The sequence below is a fragment of the Molothrus aeneus genome, chromosome 25 (assembly GCF_037042795.1).
Source record: "Molothrus aeneus isolate 106 chromosome 25, BPBGC_Maene_1.0, whole genome shotgun sequence".
Lineage (NCBI taxonomy): Eukaryota > Metazoa > Chordata > Aves > Passeriformes > Icteridae > Molothrus > Molothrus aeneus.
Genome location: NC_089670.1, coordinates 975,685 through 988,044, shown reverse-complemented (window position 1 = coordinate 988,044; position 12,360 = coordinate 975,685). Strand labels below are relative to the sequence as shown.

General features: G+C 44.3%; 1 protein-coding gene across 2 annotated transcripts in view; it reads right to left on the bottom strand.

Moving 5' to 3' along the window:
- Window positions 1-12,360, bottom strand: part of MYH10 (myosin heavy chain 10) — a 90,658-nt gene that overhangs the window by 22,845 nt on the left and 55,453 nt on the right. The window contains exons 10-17 of one of the 2 annotated variants that reach the window (XM_066565777.1): window positions 12,103-12,198; window positions 8,351-8,469; window positions 7,466-7,618; window positions 6,881-7,054; window positions 5,434-5,607; window positions 4,573-4,687; window positions 3,475-3,537; window positions 975-1,168 (exon numbers count right to left, since the gene is read on the bottom strand). In XM_066565777.1, the coding sequence (XP_066421874.1) occupies window positions 975-1,168; window positions 3,475-3,537; window positions 4,573-4,687; window positions 5,434-5,607; window positions 6,881-7,054; window positions 7,466-7,618; window positions 8,351-8,469; window positions 12,103-12,198 (1,088 nt within the window). The remainder of the gene's footprint in view (window positions 1-974; window positions 1,169-3,474; window positions 3,538-4,572; window positions 4,688-5,433; window positions 5,608-6,880; window positions 7,055-7,465; window positions 7,619-8,350; window positions 8,470-12,102; window positions 12,199-12,360) is intronic. The other variant, XM_066565778.1, reaches the window with a different exon arrangement.

Below are 12,360 nucleotides of genomic sequence, written 5' to 3'. Positions count from 1 at the left end.
GGTATTAAATTAATTATTAAATTAGTTATAAAATTCATTTATATTATTAAATTATAAATTAAATAAATTAAATAATAAATTAAATAGATTAAATAAAGTAAAAAATTAAATTATATTATTAAATTAATTATTACAGTGGCAAACTGTAGGTTCAGTTTTCTAGCCTGGACAAAATAAAAAACAGATTCTTTTAACTGGCATTAAATCAATTATTAAATTAATTATAAAATTAATTTATATTATTAAATTATAAATTATAAATTAAATAAATTAAATAATAAATTAAATAGATTAAATAAAGTAAAAAATTAAATTATATTATTAAATTAATTATTACAGTGGCAAACTGTAGGTTCAGTTTTCTAGCCTGGACAAAATAAAACACAGATTCTTTTAATTGGCATTAAATTAATTATTAAATTAATTATAAAATTAATTTATATTATTAAATTATAAAATTAAATAAATTAAATTATAAATTAAATAAATTAAATAAAGTAAAAAATTAAATTATATTATTAAATTATAAAATGAAATAAATTAAATTATAAATTAAATAAATTAAATAAAGTAAAAAATTAAATTATATTATTAAATTAATTGTTACAGTGGCAAACTACTTTCTGTTTTCTAGCCTAGACAAAATAAAACACGGATTCTTTTAATTGGCATTAAATTAATTATTAAATTAGTTATAAAATTCATTTATATTATTAAATTATAAATTAAATAAATTATAAAGTAAAAAATTAAATCATATTATTAAATTGATTATTACAGTGGCAAAGTGCACTCTCAGTTGCTCAGGCCAGAAGGCAGCTGGGTGAGTCAGGGCACAGGCAGGGAGCTCTGAGCAGACATTGCCCAGGGTGTGTGACAGCCCTGAGTGGAGAGGGAAGGCCCGGGCAGGGCGCAGGGCTCGGGGCAGGTGGGAGCAAGGAGAAGCAGGCAGCAGCAGTGGCCTGCAGCCCTACCCTCTTCTCGTGGTTGGGGATGATGCAGCGCACGAAGTTGGGGTTGGTGTTGCGCAGCGTGGCCATCAGCTTGGTCAGGGACTCCTTGTAGAGCTGGCCCACGGTGCGGAACATGCCCTTCTTGGTCTTGTAGGCTGAGCCAAAGGCCGTCTCCGTGATGCCCGTCACCTGGTCCAGCCCCACGATGCGATCCACTGCGGGGGACAAGAGGCAAGGGCTGAGCAGGGTGGCCCTGGTGGCCCTGGTGGCATGGGAGCAGCAGCAGAAGCCGGGGACAGCGCTGGCGGGCGAGGCAGCGCAGCGGGACCGCGACACAAGCTTGGGGACCAACAGCCACAGACTCATCCAGCACAGGAGTGCAGCTTCAGGAGGCACAGGCTGAAACATCCAGCTCTTTGCCTGCAGTTCTACATGACCAGGAGAGCTGCTTTCTGTGGTTCAATCCCTTCATAGAGAGGTAAGTGCCAGCTCACGGGCAGCTCTCTATCCGAGTCCTTACACTGCACAGTGCTCATGGGTTGAACATTTGGAATTACACATCTGTGCATGAAAAGTCACTTAGGACAATGAGATAGCTTAAACCTGGGTTTAGTTTATCTTTCAACAGAAATTTCCAGAAGAGTTGGAAATAGTGTTATTTCAGTGGCAAGAGGAGAAAAAGTATCTGCCAGACTTGTGCTCAGCTGCTATTTGGGAAAGTTCTTCCCATTTTTTAAATACACCTGCAAAGATCTCCCTGCCCAAAAGACAAGTTTCCAACCAGGAAAACTCCACACCAAAGCACTTCCAAGCTGCCTTTACTAAAGCTTCACAGTAGAGATTTGTCTTTGATTTTTTGGAACATTTTGGGTAAGGATCTCAAGGGTTTGTTTTTCAGAAGCACAAATAGAAATATGAGTGCCATTATTAAAACCTTGAAGGTGATTCCACGTGCATGTCAAGGGTTGTTAAACAGTTCACTAAAAGATACACAGGTGGTTTAACACCTCAGTAATTACAGCTGGTGCTTCTCAGGACTGAGCAAATCCCAGCATTTGTGGGTTCTCCATGAAATCCAAGCTGGGCAGCCAGAAACAAGAATCTATTTGTAGGCTACAGCTTCACTTTTGTCACATTATCTTCAAATTCATTCAAACCAAAGCAGAGGGAATTGTGCTTTGCTACCAGAATTATCTGACAAGTAAGGGACACTATTTAACTTCTTCCCAATATTCAACTGGTCAAAGGTCTATTAAAAAAAAAAAGGAAATTTAAAAGCAGAGAAACACGGGGCAGCAAATTTGAATAATCAGTTTTAAGTCTTGTCTGTAGAGCAGAGCCTGGATCCTCCACAGGGTTTTGAACACAAGAATTAAACTTATTAAAGTTGGAGAAGTAAGTCACTAATAAGGTGTTTATAAGGTCAAATCCCAATTATTTGTTTTGAAGCAGAATTCAGTCCCAAATCAGACATGGGACAGAGACTACAGGAGTCAGTTTTACAGGGGATGAAATGATTGTCAATATTAGGAACCTGCAGCCACCAGGACCCACTGAGGACTGCAACCACTCAGCTTTATTTCACCTTGTACTTCCTACAATTTGGCACACAGATCTGATCCTGCCCAGTTTTGTGCTCAGCTCTAGGAGGGTGATTTACATTTCAAACAGGGTGACTGGAGTTAAACGTGAGCTCTGCCTATAGGTTAAAGCATGAACTGCACGACTGGGCCACCACCCCTGGCTGGAGCCCCTGGATCAAAGCTCTGCAGGAATTCCTTTAGGAACACCCCTGGTTTCCTCAGGGATGGGATCTATCAGGAGTGGTGAGAGATAAACCCAAAATCTGAGGGCACAACCTTCACATCCATGTGTTTCTAAACTTGGGGAGAGGAATCCAAGAAGGATGAGGAAGTTGAACTGAATATCTAAACTGTCTTCAAAAACATTCCAAGTGCATTTATTGATTTCTCAATACCCCTAAAAACATCTGCAGCTTATATAAATATTACAATTAATAGGCTTTTAAATGAAAGGACAATTCCAACAAGGCTGGAAGAAGTTTATTTCACTTTCTACCCCCACTAAAACTGCAGCACTCATCCTGATACTTCAAAACATTCTTGAGCTCTCCTCCCAAAAGGACACAGCCACGTCCTAAAACATCCCAGAGTTTTGTCAATGTTGGACTGCAGAAAGAAGCTTGATAGTGTTCCAAAGCTTTTGCATTCTCTCAAATGCTTGCAGCTACCAGAATTGTCACTTTTAGAGGCAATTCTACATCTCCTCATGGAACCAGGAAGCAACAAACCTTTTCATCTGCAATGCAAAACTGGAGATGCTTTGTGTGTGTGCAGCAGCAGCTGGACAGGAATGCACTGGGGGCCCCAGGGGGGCTGGGGGGGTTTTACCTAAATTCAGCATGAAATGAGAAGTTCATGCAAGCCTACGAGCAAAAATGGTTCTCCTGGAGGTACAACAGCCCTGCCTTTAGTAGGCCTAGTGTTTTATATCCATTCACCTGGTGGCTCATGAAGACCAGAAATATTGTCATAGAAACAGGCTCTCTGAATATTCTGAATCTCTAAGGCAGAGAAACAGCAGAAACACAAAGACAGAAGAGCAGATACACAAGACACTTGAGTTAGTAAAAACAACAGGTTCATCAATTGCAAACACACTTCACTGTGCCACAACATATCCCATGCACATTTCAATGGTCTGTGGGAACAGGGTGTGAGGATTTGGACCAAAACACAATTGTGCTCTGTGTGTGTCCTCCAAGGGAAAGGGGCAGATCCCCAACCAAAAAGTTCTTTACAGATTCATTAAAGCTGCTCTCTGTGGCTGCCCAAAGAGGGAAACTCAGCATTAACCTCCAGCACCACCTAAATCACAAGCTTCATTTCCTCCTCAAGCAGCAAACTGCAGGGTTTATACCCTGTGACATGTAAATACACACTAACCAGCAGACTGTGGTGTTAAAAAGCAGAATAAAAAAGTCTCTGCTAAGTATTTATGTGGCTGTTTCTGCTTTTGGAGTCATTTGGTGCAAGTACTGATAAATACTTCCAGGTGATGGGCAGGTAACCTGGCTGAGCAGCAGTGTGCAGCTAAAACAGGATTTGATTTTAATCTCAGCCCTTCTACAGCTGCTATTGCAATGAATTTGAGGAGATGTGGGTTTCCAGAGTACCACCCACCACTGCACAGGAAATAACTGTGCTGGTGCTCACAGACACAGTGTTTACAATGCTTTACCAACAGCAAGAACCACCCCAGCTGTTCACACTCAGGGCTCCACTGCAGCAAGCCCCAGCCAAGGGTTCTGGACAAGATTCCACATGAAATTGGACACAGAGAAACAAGTAAAAAGTGAGTATCAGTTCCAGTAATGAACATGAGAAGCAGCTACTCAGAAATGGTACATGTGCAAGGGACCAGAGGTGCAACTCAGCTTCCTTGGTGGACTTTGGGCACTAAGTAAGAGAGAAAATGCTGTAGGGATTTACAATGGAGAAGTGGAGGGTGAGGAAGGAACAGGCATTAAAAAACCACCCCAAACAACTCATCCAGGCAAGGTGAAATCACCAACAATCTGTGCTCAGAGCTCTCTTACCATCCTTCCAAAGCTCAGCCACGAATTTGTCAGAGGACTGGTGCAGGAGCGTGGCCACGTTGTCGTTCAGGGGGTCCATGTTCTTCATCAGCCACTCATCTGCCTTGTAGTCCACCTGCAGGGCAGCCAAGGGCTCAGGCTCAGAGCAAAACCAGCTCCAGGTGTCCATTCCTCAGCATCAAACACCAGAGGTGCTTCCCTCTCACTGCCCAAGCTCAGGATCACCAAGGCTGGCAAAGCCCTCCAGGCTCAGATCCAGCCCTGCCTGGTGCTCACATTTGCTGGCTGAGCCTCCTTAGGACAGCTCAAAGTTTGTCATGCTTTTGGAAGAATAAGTGGGGGTTTTCTTTAAAATTCAGCAATCTGACTGCTCTCTTACCGACAGCTGGGTGGGTGTTTATTTGCTGCCCAGTTTATTGCCAAAATAAGTTTCATTTGTGAAGATGTAAAACCAGCTCTAGGATAGTCACCAATTACTTTATCTAAATTACTGGAGAGTAAATTAAGGATGTGCTGCAGCATGATTTTTTTTTAATTTCTCTACAGTATTTACATTTAAACACTTGGTCCTATACAGAAAACAAAGTTCTTATCTTTAAAGGGCCAAATCTGTGGTCTCCAAATAAACCCCAGCTCAGCAGCTAAAAAATCATTGATACCAACCTGGGCTTCATCACAACCCAGGGAGCCCTAAAATTCCCTTATTCCCTACAGAGATTCCCTAAAATCTCTGTAGACCAGCATGGTTCTGCTCCAACCAAGGCAGAAGTTGTCTGTTTTTGCATCCAGGCTTTGGAAGGAAAGCAGAGAACTTTCCCCAAACCAACCTTTCCAAACTAGAATTTAATGTTGAGCCCTTACCTTCCCTGCATAGTGAATAATGCAGAAGTCTGCTTTGTCCTTCAGTTGCCTTGGCTTTTGGAATTTGGAATGAGTTCCTTGCTCTTGGACCAATTTCTCCACAAATGTCTTGTCAGTAGCTTTAGGGAACCAGCATTCTTCATCCAGCAATGCCAACACACCAGGAGGATTTGCCTGAAAAGCAGTTTGAGAGTGTGCTCATGTTTTATATATGTATATATATAATTATTTTTTTTTCAAAGTTTAATATTTCCAGTGCACCACTGAACATCACAGTAAGGGTAGTCCCAAATGTTCCAAGCCTAATTTCAGTACAACAAGCTGTGGGGGAGTCCAGGTCAAGAAGGATGTCATAGCTGATTCAAACAAACTCATTCCAATACCCATGGGGACACCACTGAGCCAGTCCATGCTGACCAGAGCCTTGCTTTGTCAGGATTTATACTTAAAAGGTTCTGAGGGAATGCAAAGTTCACCCATTGGGTGAGAGATGTTTCAATGTACCTGGCATCACACTTACAGAACAACTGGGAGGGTACTGAGGTTTGATTTGAAGTTAATAAATAACTTGAGGTGTTTTAGGGTATTCACCTAAACATGTGCACACTGAGGGCAGCCACGCTTGTCCCCTGAGGCCTTTTGGAGGAGATTTTACCTTCCAAGGAGGCAGAACTTTCTCAGTTCCACACACCAAGTGCAGACCTTTGATAACTGAAACTAGATTTCTCTTTTCCCATAGGGAAACAGGAATGCAGCTTTTCTGCTGGTCAGGATGCACAGCAGCAGCACTGGGAGCTCTCCTGCACCCCAGGATACACAGAAATGGGCAGGAGAGTACCTGCACTGGCCCAGGTTTCATTTAAAAGGTTCTGACATGGACAGAACAAACTTTCTGGAGTCTCTGTTCTCCCCATCTGCTCCTCCTGCTCCTCAGCTTCCACGGATTGAGCAGCCAGAGGAGGATGTTAAAAACCACAGTGACTAAAACCACTTCTAAGATCCTGTTTTCCTATTTGCAAGGCAATTTTCTGAGGGGAAACTCTATTCTACATGAAGTTTCAGGAATTTTATTATTGATTTCCAATGAAGGAAGTCTACCAGAAGTCTTGGGAAAACTTTCTACCTGAGTCCCAAAGCTCCTACACCACGATGGCACAGTTTAATGACACTGACAGAATTAATGACTTCATTAGTACCAGGGAAAAAGGTATAAAAATAGCAGCTTCATATCTTGAGCTCAGTGTTTTACACTGACATAAGGGCAAAATCCCCTCTGGATAAATCCTTTTATTAACAATACACGGTATTTTAGATTTGAACTTCAGCATTCCTGTTAATTCCCTTTTAATGACAGCTCCACAAAGAAATGTCTCATTTGCAGGCAGCAAAAGACACAGTCAGCACTCCAAGCTCTTCTCCTCAGAGCATTATTCATGTGCAAACTTACAGGTCTTTCAATTAAGTCAATGCAAGGCTGCAGATCCAGGCCAAAATCGATGAAGTTCCACTCGATGCCCTCTCGCTGATATTCCTCTTGCTCCAGGATAAACATGGTGTGGTTGAACAACTGCTGCAGCTTCTCGTTGGTGTAGTTAATGCAGAGCTGCTCAAAGGAGTTCAGCTGCAAAACAACAGCAGTGTTCAAGAATGAGTCAGTGACAAGACACCACAGATCTGGGAGGCAAAAATTTGACTTTATAAGGAAATTCTCCAAAACTTCGCAGAGTTCGAATGTAACGCAAAGAAAACTGGAAAGCAATTCTACCAATCTCCAGGACATAAATTATAGTAGGAACAATTAAATTATAGTAGGAACAATTAAATTATAGCAAGAACAACTATCACACATAAAGAAGGATTAAATATTAAATTATGATTTTCTGGCACTGTAACTTTGGGCTGTCAAAGCCTTTGTACACCTAAACAAATCCCTCGTGTAACCTCAGACCACGCTGCCTTCGGTGCCTCTGCAGCTGTCCTGACCCCACAGAAACAGGAAAAGGAAACCCTGAGCAGGGACATCTCCCTGTACCTCAAAGATCTCGAAGCCAGCAATGTCCAGGATGCCAATGAAGGAGGCTCCCTGGCGCTTGGTCCTGTCCAGGGCTTTGTTGATGCGGTGCACGAGCCAGCGGAACAGGCGCTCGTAGGTGGCCTTTGCCAAGGCTTCCACTGCAAAGTCCGCCTGCAAACCCAAACAGGAACATTTATTTACCCTGGAAAAGCCATCAAAAGCACACAGACATGGATGTTATCACAAATAACTCGGTGAAGGAAGAAGCTGGATGGAGTTAATACCAGTGAGGAATGAAAACAAGCAGTACGAACAGTTTGGAGTTTGATCAATGTTAAGAAAAATTTCTTTCTAAACTGTTCCATAAAAACAAAAGGTCTCCAAGTATTTGATAATGTCACAACATGAAAGGATGAAACCAGGAGAAAATCAAGGAAATGGAAAGGTTTCTTCTGTTCTACAAATTATTTTTACCATATAAGAACATTTCACAAAGACAGTAAAGCTTTAACAGAGCAGCAAATGCTGAAAGCCAATTGTCTCTGTTAGGAGCTAATGAGGACAAGGCAGCTTCCCTCAGCCTTTAAAGGTTTTTAAAGCACCTTTTAAGGCTCACCTGTTCTTTGGTCTGGGCTCTGTGGACCTTTCAGAGCTCACCTGTTCTTTGGTCTGGGCTCTGTGGACCTTTCAGAGCTCACCTGTTCTTTGGTCTGGGCTCTGTGGACCTTTCAGAGCTCACCTGTTCTTTGGTCTGGGCTCTGTGGACCTTTCAGAGCTCACCTGTTCTTTGGTCTGAGCTTTCTGGGCCTTTCAGAGCTCACCTGTTCTTTGGTCTGGGCTCTGTGGACCTTTCAGAGCTCACGTGTTCTTTGGTCTGAGCTTTCTGGGCCTTTCAGAGCTCACCTGTTCTTTGGTCTGGGCTTTCTGCACGTAGTCCCGGCCCACCTTGATGCGGGGGGTGAGGATGGCGCGGGTGAACTCCATGACGTTCATTCCCAGCAGGTGGCAGAGCTTCTGTGCGACTGCGAGGGACACACGGACACGGGGACAGAGGGACAGAGGGACACAGGGACAGAGGGGACACGGGGACAGAGGGACACAGGGAGCACTGAGACCCTGCCCTGCTGTGTCCCCAAGGCTGGCAGAGCTCTCCACAGGGACACAGCTGGACGTGCCTGGGGAGCAGGGAAAGGCTGGAATTCATCAGGAGCCAGCTCATTAACAGCTCATTTAGCTGCTCTGAAAGGGAATACATCCCTTTTCCGATGCCCAGGAAAAAAGGACAGCATGGGGACATCACACATCAAATCCACCATCCTAAAGGTGCCTGAAAACCTGGCTCAGGGCAGGCAGCTGTGCCAGCCCACAGCAGGGCTGTGCCACCTTGTCAGGGAGCTGAGCACTCCCCAGGACAGGCTGGCACAGTGGGAGGGGTCCCTTCTGGAATGGGATAACCTTTAACCCAAACCAGCCTGGGATTCCAATATTTCACACAGAACAGCAGCACAGGCAGCAGTGCACTCCAACAGCAGGAGCCTCCTGGTGTCATTTCATTATTTAAATGTGCATTACCCACACCAGCCCTACAGGCTCCTGCTGCATCAGTCCCTCCCCTGAACACGAGGCCCAGGAGCTCGGGTGGCTGTGATTCCACACTTCTAAAAATGACAGTGACACTGAGGGTATTTTTAGATCCAGGGAAGTGTTGCCCTTTAGCAGGAAGCTCTCCACACCACCCAGTAAGAACTTGGCCCCTTATCTTTATCATCTGATAGCTTCTTTTACTGTCAAAATGAAAATAAAAAGCTGGATTTTTTCAAATAGCATTGGAAAACAGATGTTCATACTAATATAGGAGAGTTTCTGCTGCATTACTTTTTTCTTTAGTATTAAGAAAACTATTATTGCTCTTTAATGTTGAGATTCTCTGTCTGGCCATATGTTCACTAGAAGGGTTCATGACCTGACACACAAGCAGTGAGATCAGTGGAGTGTCACAAACTGAGCACTCCTTCACTTGAGCCACAAACAGGAGCATTTCTGGGCTCTGAGCAAACAAATCTGCACCAGCACATCAGATAAAACTCACAACCTCAGGGGCCAAGCAGGAAGTGCTCTCAGGATCATTAAAATAAACAAATAAAACAAGGACTTGAAAATATTAAGTAGCCAGGGGATGTTGCAAAGGATATTGCAGTGCAAGGAAGGAGGGTCCCAGAGCACCCCAAATACCACACTCAGCTCCTTGCATAACCCAGGGACATGGAGTTTATTGTCCCAGCCTTTCCAGTCAGTCATAAACTGTGCTTCAGGTGAGAATGATCCAAATAAACCCGAGCAGGTGAGATCCTAGCCAATGATCCCAATAAACCACATCAGGTGAGAATGATCCCAATAAACCACAGCAGGAGTGATCCCAACCAATGATCCCAATAAACCACAGCAGGTGAGATCCCAGCCAATGATCCCAATAAACCACAGCAGGTGAGAATGATCCCAATAAACCACAGCAGATGAGATCCCAGCCAATGAACCCAATAAACCACAGCAGGTGAGATCCCAGCCAATGAACCCAATAAACCACAGCAGGGATGATCTCAGCCAATGATCCCAATAAACCACAGCAGGTGAGATCCCAGCCAATGAACCCAATAAACCAGAGCAGGTGAGATCCCAGCCAATGAACCCAATAAACCACAGCAGGTGAGAATGATCCCAATAAACCACAGCAGGAGTGATCCCAACCAATGATCCCAATAAACCACAGCAGGTGAGATCCCAGCCAATGATCCCAATAAACCACAGCAGGTGAGAACGATCCAAATAAACCACAGCAGGAGTGATCCCAGCCAATGATCCCAATAAACCACAGCAGGGGTGATCCCAGCCAATGATCCAGAGCAGGTGGTAGAAGAGACCTCAAGTATCACCCAGTTCACCCCCTGCCATAGGCAGGGCACCTCCTTGTTTGTTTGTAATGAGAAAGGACAATTGAAAAGGTGGGACTGGAGAAAACCGTGATGTCCTGAGCCATGTTTTATTACTGCTGGGATTTGGACAGAAAGTTCTGAATTAATTACAAAGCCAAGATACTGAGGAGCTCCTATCAGAGGTGAACATGAACTTTATGAGGTTGCTTTGAACTTCTGCCCTCCCGGCTGCAAGGTCCCTTCCCAGCCTGGTGAGCATGAATTGACTCTCCAAGCACAGCTCCTCCATCCTCCTGAGCCACAAAGGCTCTGTGGCTGCTCTGATAGCTGTACTTGAGCCCAGGATTTGTTTATCTACATTCACCATCTCCAGGGGAGAATTTGGTTCCCAGGTTCTTTGAATGGGTTCCCATCTCAGTGCCCACACAAACTCCTCCCACCCACACAGGCAGTGCCTGGCTGTGTCACACCCAGGCTCTGAGCAAGGGGAGTCCCTGTAGGGACACTGATTTCTGCAGAGGATGCAGGGAAACCCTCACAATGGGATGTGACAAGAAAAGAGAGATCAGTTACCCTCAATTCCTCCAGAGAGATGCAGTAACTTAGACCATATACCAAATTCTTAAATATAAGAGAGCAGAATATGCTTTGTGATCTGAGCTTTTCATCCTTTTGGCTTTAGAAGTCAGAATTTTGGATCCAGAACTATAAATATCCAGAGTATCAATGTATTTATAGCCAGTGTTGTAATTCAGAATTGATGTCTAAAAACCAATGGTAATGCAACTACAGACAGCCAAGAAGCATCTCTGTCTTTCCACCCTACACCTTCCACAAGGACCATGACCTGGGTGGGTTCTCTAAACCAGGAAAAGCCCAAAAAATTAACCCCACACCCATCTTTTCTCCCCATTGCAACACAAAGTGCCAAAAGCCAGGTCAGTAACTACTGACCTCTAACCTGGGCAGCACCACTGCCCTCAGAAAGGACAATTTTGGGCTTTACAAGTGACCCAGGAGCTCAGGAATTTGGGGCAGTTACAGGATGAGACCAGACAAGAAGCTGAGCTCAGCAGCTCCTGGGAATGGGGCTTCCCCTGCCCCTCTCCAAAATGCCTCTCTTGAGAACATTTCAAAGGCTGGCACTGCAGCCTTCAATAAAAACCTCAAATGTGCCTCTCAGCAGCTTGTTGGGTTTTTTTGGGGGGGTGGGGGAAGAAATGTATCCTTCCAAAAGCTGATTGCATTGCAGGCACTGATAAATTCAGTGTCAGCCACGCTGCCAGGACACTCCAGAAGCGAGCCTGCTCTAAATGCAGCATTCCTGTCCTCAGCCACTGCACCAGGGAAGTTGTGCTTGGCTCCAGGGCTCTTATCATTGGCAACAAAACTGCTCTCAGCAACCAAAGCAAACAAACTGATTTAAGCATGAACTTCTTGCTAGGGCTTAAATCTTTGGAGAGAGCAATAAACAAGATTACAACCAAAATACTTGTTCCAAGCTTAGCAGCAATGCAAACAGCATCAATTCCCCTGATGGACATTTGCATTTGTCTGCAGCAGGAGATGGAAAGGGAGAGGTTTAGGAATTGTTTGTTGGTGCCATCAGCCCAGGCCCCTCCCAAGGATGCTCAGCACTGCTCTGTGCTTGCCAAGATTGCCCTGGACAGGGCAGGCAGAGAGCTCAGCACAAGCCCAAGGACACCCCCAGACATGGGAACTCACCAGTGTTCTCTGGCATGGAGGCCTGGTCTGTGTTCCTCTCCTTCTTAAAGGAAATGTTTCCAAACTGCAGCACTGAGGACACCACTTTCAGCATGGCTGTGATAACAAGAGACATTGCATCAGTTCCATGGCACAGGGCTCAGCTGAACACACTTTCCTCCTGTTTCTTGTGTCACTCTCCTTCCAGATTGCAAGGAGAAAGAAGTTCAGGGAGGAAATACAGTTTGTACTGTGCTTTTTGGGCAAATGGCTTGAATT